The 14982-nt window shown below is 37.7% G+C and overlaps 1 protein-coding gene across 3 annotated transcripts; it reads right to left on the reverse strand.

Moving 5' to 3' along the window:
- Positions 1-687: 687 nt before the first annotated feature.
- Positions 688-13879, reverse strand: LOC139753414 (AP-4 complex subunit beta-1-like). 3 transcript variants are annotated; one of them, XM_071669887.1, is made up of 5 exons: positions 13762-13879; positions 9060-9160; positions 4469-4643; positions 3312-3577; positions 688-2234 (listed from the first exon to the last, which is right to left on the reverse strand). In XM_071669887.1, exons 1-5 carry the CDS (start codon positions 13771-13773, stop codon positions 1100-1102), a joined length of 1689 nt encoding a protein of 562 aa, XP_071525988.1. In that variant the 5' UTR covers positions 13774-13879; the 3' UTR covers positions 688-1099. The 3 variants fall into 3 exon arrangements, with proteins under 3 accessions (XP_071525988.1, XP_071525989.1, XP_071525987.1); XM_071669888.1 differs by lacking the exon at positions 13762-13879 and adding an exon at positions 13060-13207; XM_071669886.1 differs by lacking the exon at positions 13762-13879 and adding an exon at positions 12110-12336.
- Positions 13880-14982: the final 1103 nt, after the last annotated feature.

Consider the following 14982-nt stretch of genomic DNA (forward strand, 5'->3'; position numbering starts at 1 on the left):
TTAACGCGTGTCACATTTTATCTTCGCAACCATGCTCGCTTTGGTTTGTAGAACATCAGGGATTTAAGGATTTACATGAAACTGATGTGGTAAAGATGCTCAGTTCTCATGGGGAAGTAATGACTGATGACTCGATGCAAACGATACATCAAGAGGAAGAGGAGGAAAAGTTGGGTAGGAAACAAAGCAAATTACCCTAGAACTGTCAGCTCTTTGTGAATATGCCATCTGAATGTCTCCCACTAACTGACCTACTGGTAAAAAAAAAAAAGAAAAAACCTTAACCGGGGGTACGGCTTACAGGTTAGAAGGATATTATCTAGTGATACTGTTTCAGGGAATTATAGAGAAAAGCAGCAAAGGGAAGGCAATCAGCCTTAACAATTTTTCAAGGTCTCCCCAATCCTAAGTGTTGCTTCCACCTTTAATACAGAAACTCATCCTCTAACACCCCTTTTCAATACTGGTACTCTTGCTAACTCATTGGAACTTAATGATGCCCCATCTACCAGAGTTGATCAACATCACTCTGTTTCAGTCAACTTTCCTCAAACACACCTCTGATCTATCATCTCAATAGTCACCAAACACCCTCCTTGGGTGAAAAATTAATCTGGATTTTTTTTTCATGTCTGATCAACACAACACTGCCTGAAGTGATGGAAAGGTTTGTAAAAAAAGAAAGTCAATGATTCAACTTTTTATAAAATTAACTCGTTTCTTTACTGAAGATTTACATGCCACACAGACTCACAGACATAATATAAATAAATGGACATACAGCATTTCAATGTTGCTGTCCTGTATCCATACTGACTATATTACTGTGTAGGGAAATCAGTGTATCAGTTTAAATATAATAGTTTAACATTCCTCTCGTAAATTTTTCATTTTACATTCCACACTAAGAAATTACATCTGCAAAGAAATCTAAAAAGATACTGCAAATAGAAAAATACATATAGGACTCTTAGAAATGGTATTAAAAACTTTCTTCACATTATTACTTTGGCATCATCTGTACAGTACAGAAATTTATTTTGTTATGACAAGGCAAAACCTGCATAAAACAGCAGTTTGCTACATTATAATTCATATTTCATTCTTTCTCCATCTGTCTTTCATTCTCCCGGTCAGTTGATGCTAAAGGCCTAGTATCAACTCTAAGAAGGCAGGCTGCATGAGTGGGATCCTCTACAAGACCTGAATAAACCAAAGCAGCATGTGCGGCTACTTGTGCACTTGGAGTCTTAAGAGCTTTGGCAAGTATAGCAGCTAATAAGAGCTGAGATTGTGCTGGCCTAGCCAAAAATATTCGTGCAGCTGCAGTTACTAAGCTTGCATGGGTGGATTCTGATGAGGATGATAATGATGACATGCGCTGAAGGATATCTGGGGCAGATTCCAAATATGGAGCTAAAGTGCCAAGAACATGAAGGACAAGTAAAGGGGCTGTTTCTTGAACAGTGCCTCGACACAAAGCTCTTGTTACTGCTTTCAAGAGGTCTTGTGGTAATTCTGGTAGGGTCAATGTTGGCTCAGGTTTCGTATCATCTGCAGAAGTGGATGGATGGGAAGCAGATTCATCCAATTCAGAGTGATCTGTATCAACACCCATACATGAGGGTGCAGATTCCTGGGACTGACATACATGATTACTTTCTACAGGTAATGTAGGAACAACATTATGAAGGCATTCCAAGGCAGCTATAACAACTCTTTCAGTTGGTGCATCTAGCAATATTACAAGTATTGAAAGACACAGTTTATGAGCTGCAGGACTCACGTGAGCTAAAACTCCCATGCAGCTAACTGCACCACGAAAACTTTGATAATCACTGCAAAATGGCTTTACTTCCTCAATAAGGCAACAAACATTACTTTCTGTGCTAACCAGAGGAAGAACCTTGAGCTTTTGAGTTTTAAGATAGCCTGGATCCTTAGCACGAACTAAGAAATATTTATAATGAGGCCCAAAGATCTTCCGAATATCTCCCACTGAAGAGAGGAAGTCCAGCACCAAGTACGATATCTCGGGAATATTCCGACCAAGGATCTTACAAATTGAAGGTTGTATCATCTCAAGCATATCTTTCTTTAGATGTGGATGATCTTTGGTCCAATGAAGAAACAATTTTGCTGTAGCCACAAGGACTGCTGGGGCTCTTGATGACAGAAGTTCATCTAAGGCATTTAAGAGAAGAATTAGTTCTTCCTCAGTTTTAGGTGTGTATCTGCAAAAAGGAAAAAAAGAAAATATTATCAAAGTTACATCTATATTTATATCATATACTGATGTTTGCAGATGATTTGGTTCTGACAGCAACTCAAGTGGTGTCTGAGTTTGGCAGAGTAGGTGAGAAGAGGAAATTGAGAATTATGTGAATCAATGTAAGGCTGAGGTGTAATATGTTTTAGAAAAATGATGGCAGCAGATGGACATATGAGTGCCTTGTGAACCATGGGGTGGGGGAAGGGGCAAAGATCCTGGATGCACAAAGGAACGTGGAAAGATGTGTTCACCGTCTGTAAAAATAGGTATGTCTGATGGTATATTAGTACTAATAATGATATATGGATGTGTCATGGGCCCCAAATACATGCCTATCGTGAATTATCATGAAAGCACTTAGATCTTCATGTCTCATGGAATCATAAGGGGCCAAGTAAGGATACTTCCTCTATGGCTCAGTCCTCTGTTCTTAACGCTACCTTATGTGGGAAACAGTGATAAAGTATAACAAAAAAGAAAAAATATATATTGCTTTTGTTTATTTATTATACTTGATTGCCATTTCCAGCATAAGCAAGGTAGTGCCAGGTAGCATGAAGAACTGCCCATCCACTCATATACACATATATACATAAACGCCCATACTCTCACATATACATACATATACATAAACGTATCAAGATATACACACATACATACACATACACAGACTTATACATATATGCACTTGTACATATTCATATTTGCTTACCTTCAGCCATTCCTGGTGCTACCCAGCCCCACAGGAAACAGCACTGCTACTATTGAAATAAAAAATCTCTAGTGAAAGCTGTTAATATGTAGACCACCATAACCTTGTTTAAGATTTATATTATGACTGAACACTTCATTGGAGCCATCATCCTACAAATACATTAAAGAAGAGGAATTACCTATAAACAATCATACATGAGTCTAAAACTCACACTTGCAAACCTAATAATCAGCATTGGCATGTCTTTATTCAAATATATGCATATTCTCTACATGAAAGAGATGCATCAAAAACAAAACATAATCACATTGCACTCAGACTTACCTGAGAAGAAGTGTGAGCACATAAACAGCATTACATTCAGAAAACTGCATTATTCTCCCTAAGAAGTAATGCGCAATGTTCTTATTGATCACCATTCCCCCCTCATCTTGCAGGATCCAGTCAAGAGCAAGTATACAGTTGGTAATAACAATTGGGTCTGAGTCTCGCAGACCTTCATACAGTGCATTAACCAAGCCACAGTTAAGTACAGACTGAGGAGCATGGGAGTAGAGTCTTACACATGCTACTGCTCCAGCTCGTCGAACCTTTGGGATGATAAAAAGAAATCAAATAACAAAACTGACATTCTCAAATCATCAACACTAAATTGATATAAACATTTTCTAGTAATTTATAAAAAATCACCTAGATGCAGTACACTGTCACATAATGAATATTACATTATCTGTGATCATAAAGTAGTGAACTCTAAATATCAACATGCCAAGCATAGGATCTGACATTGCATCACTCTAACATCTCTGGTCCATTATCACTAAGGCCATGTAGTCATCAAATCAGGAATTTACCAAAAGTATGGATGATGACACTGCCATGGGGACCTAATCGCAGACTGAATAATTTAAACCAACCTGTGGATATCATTCTTCCGAGTATATAAGTTTATATGTTTTAACATTACAACATACATAAGCATAACAAGAATCTCAATGACATTATCTTTGTGGTGGTCACTCCTCGGCCTAAGTCAGACCTGAAATAAGCAACTGTCACAACTATAGTTGAGTAGATACAAAGGGTGGGGAAGATCAGCATTTCCTCTGTAAATACTGATGTTGTAAGGTCTTAACCATAATTTTTCTAATCCTTAAGAGTCTCTCATTCTCATGGGTGTGATGGGACAGAACTTATAGAAAAGATAACTGTATTGTTGCTGTAAGCTAACTTGGTGGCCTATATACTAAGGTAGATTCTGAATGGAAGTCCTACATTATCGCATCACATTAATGGAAGTACACAAATGCTACTTACATTATATATGTGCAAATGGAATGAGTGACAGTTCTAACTTTCTATCATTCTATCTTCTTTCATGTAACATTCGAAGACATTCATTTGCCCTCGACACTATGCCAGAGTTAGATTATGTCTGTTATGGTGACTACACATTAAGCTTTAGAAAAATAATAACTTACCATTGCTGCTTGGTCAGAGAGAGCACATATGACAGCCCGCACAGAACTCTCCTCTATTCCTGGCAGAGCAGCAAGAGCAGAAATGCTAGCACTTCGAATACTTGGGTTGGCATCACTAGCATCTCTCAAAAGTAAATTAGCAGTCAGGAGGGCCAGGTCAGCATTGGTACTACATCTGTATGAAATACCATGATGTTATCCAACATCTAAATGGCAGGTAAAGTAAAAGAAGTAATATCCAATAAGTCTAATTACTGTTATGTACTTGCTATCATTCCCCTGTTTTGAAAATCAATCTCCCACAAAAAATTCTGACTGCAAATGTCTAACGAATATATTGCAGACACATCTGAGTAATATATCACATACACATCAGAGTCTTACATTTAAAAACTAAATTGCCTATTACTGCATTCAGTTTAAGTGGTTCACAATACACAAGAAATCTTTACCAATATGTCTGAGATAAGAAAGGGTATAAAAATCATTCTTGAAGATTCAGTAATTTAAAGCTTCTGTTTCTACATGTATACTTCATAAAACTAGTTTACTTTATTCATCTTTCATTTTTTCCCACTAGGTTATGCTAAGGACGGTTATAAACTGATATATGCGATATAAGAGGTTTTAAACCAGGTTATGCTAAGGAAGGTTATGAACTGATATATAGGGTTTGAGAGGCTTTATGAAATTTTATTAAACTGGATTATTAATAACAGTTTCTCTACTTATTGCTTTTGCACTGCAAACAACTCAATATCACTTTAGAATTATGCCATGTTGCCAAATCCAATCAATGCCCATCCACTAATGGTAGCACTCAAATCTAGCTCTCTCTACCTAGTAAAGATAAAATCTCTTTGTGTGTATCTGATTATGCATCTGAGAGTGTTCTTTCTTTACAAGGAACACAGAAAAGAATTTCAGAATCCTTTTCATGTTCCCAATCTCTACCACCTGACTGGAATTTTCTCAGCATACTCTTGTAACTGTCTCCTCTTTTGACTCCACTACTTCTCATTACCCTTATTAAGTGGTAATTATAACGCTTTTGGAAGCCCAACAGACCAATCTGCCAGATTTCTTCTGTTTCCGTTGGGATGACCAAAGCTACTTCTGGAATGTTTGAAAACAGCTGGGGTTCAAGGGCTCTATCTCAGAAAGTGAAGCAACAATAAACCACATTTATGAAAGGGCCTGTTTTAACATTAAAAGAGCCATATCAAACCAGCTTCTTGATATGTTTTCCAATTACATAACTGCAACTCCTTCAGTATAAGCTATGGATAATAATCATATGAAGTACAAACATTTCCAAAAGGGTCATCATTAAAATCACTCGCCATATCTTGGATTTTCTGATAAATCTTTGTTTGTGGTGATGTAAATGTGGATATTACATCATAGTCACCCATATAGAAATTTCATTTCTTTTATCTGACTGATTTTTTATTCATTCTGAGCAACTGATCTTTGAGATGATCAGCCAAGTTCTCCTTTTTTCTTTTGGTGTGGCTGAATTTATAAAAACAATTTTTTTTTTTTTTTTTGCTTTGTCGCTGTCTCCCGCGTTTGCGAGGTAGCGCAAGGAAACAGACGAAAAAAATGGCCCAACCCACCCCCATACACATGTATATACATACGTCCACACACGCAAATATACATACCTACACAGCTTTCCATGGTTTACCCCAGACGCTTCACATGCCCTGATTCAATCCACTGACAGCACGTCAACCCCGGTATACCACATCGATCCAATTCACTCTATTCCTTGCCCTCCTTTCACCCTCCTGCATGTTCAGGCCCCTGATCACACAAAATCTTTTTCACTCCATCTTTCCACCTCCAATTTGGTCTCCCTCTTCTCCTCGTTCCCTCCACCTCCGACACATATATCCTCTTGGTCAATCTCTCCTCACTCATTCTCTCCATGTGCCCAAACCATTTCAAAACACCCTCTTCTGCTCTCTCAACCACGCTCTTTTTATTTCCACATATCTCTCTTACCCTTACGTTACTTACTCGATCAAACCACCTCACACCACACATTGTCCTCAAACATCTCATTTCCAGCACATCCATCCTCCTGCGCACCACTCTATCCATAGCCCACGCCTCGCAACCATACAACATTGTTGGAACCACTATTCCTTCAAACATACCCATTTTTGCTTTCCGAGATAATGTTCTCGACTTCCACACATTCTTCAAGGCTCCCAGAATTTTCGCCCCCTCCCCCATCCTATGATCCACTTCCGCTTCCATGGTTCCATCCGCTGCCAGATCCACTCCCAGATATCTAAAACACTTTACTTCCTCCAGTTTTCTCCATTCAAACTCACCTCCCAATTGACTTGACCCTCAACCCTACTGTACCTAATAACCTTGCTCTTATTCACATTTACTCTTAACTTTCTTCTTTCACACACTTTACCAAACTCAGTCACCAGCTTCTGCAGTTTCTCACATGAATCAGCCACCAGCGCTGTATCATCAGCGAACAACAACTGACTCACTTCCCAAGCTCTCTCATCCCCAACAGACTTCATACTTGCCCCTCTTTCCAAAACTCTTGCATTCACCTCCCTAACAACCCCATCCATAAACAAATTAAACAACCATGGAGACATCACACACCCCTGCCGCAAACCTACATTCACTGAGAACCAATCACTTTCCTCTCTTCCTACACGTACACATGCCTTACATCCTCGATAAAAACTTTTCACTGCTTCTAACAACTTGCCTCGCACACCAATACAATACCTTCTCTTAAACAAATTATGTGAGAACGGAAGTGTATTTTCCGATATATATTCATGGTCGTTATAAAGGACAGTATTTCTTATTCTTATCCTATCTGTAATGTAAAATTCCATCTGACAGCCATAAGCTATTCAATCATTTAGTTGTTATTTACTTCATTATGACTGTGCAATATGTGAAAGCACCTCTACATCTAGAAATATTTTAGTGCCCTGTTCACTATTACCTATCATGAAAGTGAGATTTTTACCTGCAGTTACAATATGAAGCCTAATTTTAGCAGCATTATGTTAAATGGTGCTTCAGAAAGATTCACAATACACAGGACAGGATAGTGGTCTGTCATTCTGTCAGTTATTATGTCCAATTTTTGCCAACTGTGATACAGTATCAGTCAAAATATGGTCAAAGAAAGGTTGAAACATTTTCAGTTATCCTGATAAGTCTGGTTATACTGGTGAAAAATCCCAGCTCAGATGATCGAAAAACTGGAATAAGCAGTGATAACATTGACATTGATGATTTGAAAAACCTGAAAAATTTTCTAATGATATGTGCACCAGGCTTACTTAGGAAGTAATGAAAGGACCGAAGCAAAAGAGCTCTATTAGCGAATGACACTATAAATTAATTCAATTTTCAAGAAATTCTTCCAATATAGCCAAAGTGTATGAAACAAATGGAACTGCAAGACATATTCAAGATAATTACTAAACCCAGTGAAAATCCTGTTGAGTCTAAACTTCAATGTTTTACAGGCACTGCTTCATCCACCCATGCAAAAGAGATCCTGTCAGATGCTTCCTTGTCCTCAGTTGTAAAGTACCTACAAAATATTTATCTTATAACCCCAGCATTATAATGGAAACACCAATAATAACCTGACACATATGAAATCTTTTTATACATAATTCATACTTTACTTGCATCCTCTGCACATGCCAAGCTGAATATTAACCTAAAACCAGAAAACTCCAAAATCTGGTATCATTCAGGTCCCAAGCATTCCAGGTTTAGGATCACATACATAGTAAGCAACAAGAGAAATAAGTATTTACAGTTTAAGAATCTTGAAACCTTTTGAGTAGAGTCACTTATAGGATCACTCAAACATATCAGTGATTTCTGTCAAATCTGTCATCAGTATGAAAACTGCAACAAGTATGTAATACCTATAAGTAACACCTAATCCCATTTGATATTGCAATTTCTGAGGAAAATATATCTACAGAGGCAAACATGTTCTTGTTCATGTTCATTTTTATGTCCAGTTGTAGGTAAGAACTTCTGGCAGGAGCATTAGATAGTAGTCAGTGGGAACATTAAGTAACAGCCTTTGCAAACACTGCACTAAAGTTGCCCTATGCTAGTGGCCTGTTAAGGGTAATGCACAAAGGGGTAAGAAGCTGCACAGGAGTTCACTAGTTATGGAGACTATTTTCATGACCACCCCCTTGAAGGAGCTCCAGGTGGGAACAAGTGTCAGAAACATAGATTGATAGACAGACATATAGATGTTCATGTCCTTGACTAAATAAAATATTAAAATAATACATGCCATCCATAATTCAACTTTCATCACCTGAGGTAGGCTCAGCAAGTTAGAAAAGGTTATACAATCAACATTTTTATACAATCATTCTTCCAATACCTATCAAGATATCACCTTTGAGTTACTATTGCTAACCTGGATCTACTACTACAACACAACTTTTTAAACTTCCGTATAGTCAGCTTTCACAATCTCTTTTTGAATTATACGAAAAGCATTTGTAAAATACAAACAGGAGAATTATGTAACTTTGATATCATGTGCACCTACTTATTAGCAATATGGTAGCATGTGAGTTTTTTGGCCAAAGTGTCATGTGATGCCAAAAGCTGCACAACATCACTGGTTGGCAAGTTTTCCCCTCCAACCATCTGAAATTTAAGAATCTCAATTAAAAAATCACAGAAAACTATACGGTGTTCTTTACAAATATGGCAAAGGCTTATTGTATTCAATATGGTATGATTTCAATATATAAGTGAAGGTATAATATGTATCTTTAAGAAAAAATACAGGTTTTGAAAACTGATATATCTTTCCCTCCAAGATAATGTTGCTCAAGCATAGCAGATTCCATAGAACATTTATTATTCTTTTTAATATACTTGGTTGCTGTCTCCCGCATTAGTGAGGTAGTGCAAGGAAACATACAAAAGAATGACCCCACCCACCCACATACACATGTATGTACATAAATAGAAAATACTCTGAGAATATTAAGGGAAGGATCTTCTACCCCTCTATCTTTCTGTTGGGGAAACTGACTTTCCTACCCTCCCACTTAGGTAATGGCAGCTTGCTTGTCTCAGACATGCCTTCAGCCAATCAGAGACTGTTACAGAGATGACATCATCAACCTACTTACTTCTGATCATCAGGTAACTCAGAATCCACAGGTCACAGACATGACCCTAAAAGCAGTCACAGTTGGTGTAAAGAAAGGTTATTCAAAAAAGAGAGGGGAATGCGAAGTATGACAAGGAATCCAAGAGAAAATGCTCAAGGGACACTGCCTAAGAAAGAAAATGGTTTTTCATCATGAGCACTTACATTTTTCTCCACTAAGGTCTCTCCTACAAATATGAGAGCTTACCCACATGAAAAAGGGCGGTTTAGCAAAAAGGACAATTACAACAGACAACTAAAACCAAAGGTAGAAATAATTACCTTCAAAAGTGATTCAGAAGTACAATAGAACCTATCCTGAGAGAGTAATCCTAAAACTACAAAGGGTACATAAATAACCTCCAAGCTATTAACTGACAAAGGTGGTGGACAGGTGCCAAAGATCCAATTTGTTGATTTCTCCAAAGAAAGATTTCTCATGAACCTCCAAAGAAAGGTTTCTCATGAAAGCTAATGAGAGGTCTACCCCAAACTGAACCAATGAAATGAGATTCTTAATCCAAGTAGAGACTTTATACTTGCCAAAAGTAGTTTCAAAAACATTTCTATGAGATTCAACTATGTATAAGACATGAAGCTCTTCTGACAATGTCTTCCAAAGAGTTGATGATAACAGAATTATTTCTAAATGAAAGTTCCATTCTTAGCAAAAAATCTGGGTCTATCTTAACCCATAACAGGCTGCCATCACAGAGATTCTGAAGTCTGGATATAGCATAATTAGTGGCTTGGTGGAAAGAGAAGAGTTGGTGAAAGACATATAAGAAGACTGCATCAAAATGACTAGACTGGATGGGACTGCAGTTATGTTGTGTTGGTGCTTGGCTTCTTAGGATTTTCATTGTATGTGTGGGTCAAGGTGATATGCCTACGGATTGGCAAAATGCCTGTTTCGTGTCAATGTAGAGAGGCAAGGGGGAAAAAGTGAATGTCAAAATCACAGATGCATAAGTTTGTTGTGTGTACATGGTAAGGCATATCGAAAAGGGGTGATAGAGAGGGAGGCGGTATGAACAGAGCATCAGATTTTGGTCCCCCTCTCCTAAGAATTTTACTGAAACTTTTATTGTGGCCCTTAAATTTCCAAAGTAAGTTACAGGGTGTAGCATAAGTCTTTGCTTTCTAAATTCCCCTCCTTGGTTTCCCTGTTCCTTTCCAGTTCTTCCATTATTGCAGCAAGCACTGATGGAGCAAATTCCATTTCCATTTGCACCCTGCAGGAGTGTCAAAGGGAAGCTAAGAGGTAATACAGAATTTACTATATTAGGTTATATTAGGTAATTTCTGTTAGATTTTGTAGAATTACGAAAAACTTATAAGGATGCAGCTAAACTTGACAATTACCTTATTTCTCAACCAACAATTACGGCACAAGATGGGGAGGGCTAGGAAGATATGTGAATATATGGGGTTAATTAATGGAAAAACAGGTGCAATTCATAGAAATCTATAGAATTTACAAAATCTCTGCAAGCCTACCCTGGAATCCAAGATTCATGACATATTCATCATTACCATGTGAACTGGCACCTGATGGGGAACCTGGGTAAAGCTAAAAGTCGCCCGGTCAAACAACAGCTCATTCACGTTTGTAAGCAATATGTATAATTCTCAATCACATATTTGTAATATATTTCGGTTCAAATGTTGAAATTCATGATAAATCCTAGCTGTTTGGTAAGGTAAGTCATTTTAGGCTTTCATGGATTCTGTTGATCTTAGCAAGTGACACAAACTCAAGTCATTTAACCCCACACTATCACAAATCTCCACATCCCTCCAACCTCACTTGGATATCATTGTATGATTAAAAGATGGGTGCTCTGAATGGTACAATGCCAGTCTAAATAAACTGTACGAAATTTCTTCCATATCCTTATGTTATTTCTGTGATGACCCTAAAGTAAACTTTTACCCTAACCTAACCTAAACTTGAAAAGTCTAAACAAGAATTTTCATATGTTTTTACAGAACAATGACTACTGAATTAAGCTTCTTTAGTGAAGACAATAAAATGAATCTGAACCAAGCTGTACTTTCATGAGAATGTTAACCAAGCTAAGGCCTTGACAAGTGGTATTGGTGATGCATAATGAAATTAGACAAAATCTAAAGATTCATGAAAACTTTAAATTCAAATGCTATTATAACTGCACCTCTCAGCATATTCCAATGAATAGATGACTGAAAACATAAAAAGGTCTTTATTCTGATCATATATATATAGTGCTCAGACTATGCAGTTTCAATAGATGATCATATAACCCTTGTATTTCTAATACAAATAAGAATCTCTATATATTTGAGCAATAAAATCATAAATCTTTGCTATGTGCTTAAATGTTGTTCAACTTGAAGTGGCTAGGAAACCTCACGTACTAACTACTACGTCAGATTACAGGGTTATAACCTACCTTTTCTAACATTGATTTCTTTTCAGGACTGGTAGATGCCATGATGAATATGATACATGTGTTCCATTAACTATAATTCTACATTTGGTGGTTCTAGTGGGGACACAAAGTAAAGAGTAATAAGTAATCTTGTACCATGTCCATCACGGGCGCAATACGAACAAGAACCTAAACACAGATGGAATGATTATGTTCAGACTGGTTAGCATAACTATATAGTGTGCAAGACCTTCAACATCATCAGGTCATCATTCATCATTCCATCTTATCATTTAAATACCATTGATAAGAACAAAAAAATTGAGGGTATCTGAACTGCCACTTCGTGGTACTCGGAGTTACAGGATACCACTCTAATACAGCAAACCAGATATTCACACAAATGAGATAACCTTCAGGGACAGTTATTTTCCTTACAATAGACTAGATTAGAAAAAAAAGAGTGGCAAGAGCTACACAATGGTATATTTATGATCAAAGCATAGATTGTTCTTCGGGTGTCTCTCTCATCGTAATCTGGAATGTGGTTGGAAAAGCACCCAAGACCCCTTTTTTTTTTTGCCTTCTAAAGGGTACAATTCCTAGCATGCATGTCATTCTACTGTAGAGGTATAACGGAAAGCTTTATGAACTTATTTTTCTATCTGTGTAGATATAATTAATTAAAGTAATCTACCACACTCGACGACATGGAACGTGTCATTAAGTTCATATGATTTTCATAATGCATTTCGATGTGGAGGTAAACAAAAAATTTTCATATGGTAAGCCTCCTTTCTTAAACTGGTTCACGGGACTGCCATTATTGAGACAGCATTCTGAAACCACTTAACATAATGCAACGATGAAATTGCGGGTGTGCCATCTCTTTAGGAATATTAGGAGCGAGAGTAGGGTGCAGAAATATGGATAACTAATAATTGTTATATGAACAAAGGTTTACTGCTTACTGTAAGCCGGTGTCACTCTGTTCTACGGTGAAGATGTCGGAATCTTATCGATTGCCGAATATCCTGAAATTTGCAAATCGAAGAATAGGGGAAAACAGGGAGTATCCTAGGCCGAACCCGATTTCCTTTCTTCTAATTTCAGGGATGGTTCTGAGGCGGACTCTAAACTTTTTAGCAGATCTATCCTGTATCGATGTGAAACCTAAAAAAAGAAAAAAAAACCCACGTGTGAAAAACGGGCAACCACCTCCTCTAACTTGTGGAGGGGAAGTCCATACAGTGACCAGAGGGTTTTGAAGGACTGGGTGTTTGACAGCATCCCTACAAATGAAACTGGTAAACCTTTCCAAACTAATCTAGTCTTAGGACCCTCGCTAAAGTATTGTTGCTGTAACTGTTCAGCTGGGAAACGCGAACACCCTCCGGGACCTCTAAGCAAATTTTCTAAAAGCAAGTATATCTTGGTCGCAGGCGATGAAATATGCTTTCGTTGCGCTTTGTATGGTATAGGTAAGTGTCATGTCATAAGGAATATGAGGATTTAGAAAAGGTACATAGACACGTCTACTTAATTCAATGGTTATTCGGACCACCTCAACAAGCACCGTCCACACTGTCCACCTCTCCACCCAAACAACAGCATCGCTACTCCCCGCTTCGGCGAGGTAGCGCCTGGGAAAACAGACAAAAAAGTCCACATACTTTCACACTCATCCCTAGATGTCATGTGTTGAGAAAGAATACTGGCCACGTATTCCCTGCGTGTCGTAGCAGAAGGCGACTAAGAGGGGAGAGAGCCGGTGGCTGGGAATCCTCCCTTCCTGCATTACTTTTCAGAAGTGGGAACAGAGCAAGGAGCCTAGTGAGGAAGTTTCCCTCTAATGCTGTGTCATCTGTTCTTGACGCTGTATCGGTCACGTGGGTAATGGCAAGTATATTCGCATATTGGGTTCTTTCCATCATATTTGGATAAACTACTTATATATCAAATGTATCAGATTATTAAATCCGTGCAACTTACTTTGCTCCGTTAAAAACTTAATACTTATATTGTGTACGGAAAGTATTATATTTATCATATGCAGTGCTTGGTATCTAGACGTCTAGATTAAGTATCATACCATTAAACGCATGATTGATCTATAAAACGCGTTGAAATTATTATAAAGTCGGCGCCAGTGAAATGGATTCGTACACGGGATATGTAGCGTAAACATTGTGATTGATTTTTTTTCCTTTGCCAGAGCTAGATATGAATGACGTCATGATAACTTGCGTCATCGAGTTGCATATAGCGATAAGCTCAGTTTCATTGAAATACTGCATTCCTTTCATCATATATATGGGGTAATATAACGCATAACCTTTTCTCTTGGAGGTTATACTCTTTCTCTCTCTATTATGATATAGGAAGACGAGGTGGGACAGGGGAAGGGACAGTCTGAAATGGAAATTAAGATTGAGGTGTGACTTTCTTTTTCCTTTCTTAGCATTTAGGCGATTTTCTGTAATTGATGTGTGTGTGTGTGTGTGTGTGTGTGTGTGTGTGTGTGTCATTCAGTTTTTGCAAGGAAATTCACTAAAGTCAAACAATGTTTAATATTTACATCAATGGAGAGCTGGAGACTCTTAAGAGCTCGGAAGCTTTGAGGAAACCAAAAGGGACTAGTTTATACCTTTAGCAGCCCGTGCTGTTCTACGGTGTTTTTTCAAAGGCCTTTGATAAGGTCTTTTTTGTTCGAACACACTAAATATGTTTCGAGCAGCAGAATGGTAAATTTCATCCAGTCCCTTCGAATATCAATGATTACGAAAATATCATATCCTAAAACTTTCATCAGTTTAGAAAGAGCATAATCGAAATGCTTTACCAGTTTAATCACAATTTAATGGTAATTGATATGAAGTAAGTTTCATCATTAC

This window comes from Panulirus ornatus, chromosome 14, assembly GCF_036320965.1.
Source record: "Panulirus ornatus isolate Po-2019 chromosome 14, ASM3632096v1, whole genome shotgun sequence".
Classification (NCBI taxonomy): Eukaryota; Metazoa; Arthropoda; class Malacostraca; order Decapoda; family Palinuridae; genus Panulirus; species Panulirus ornatus.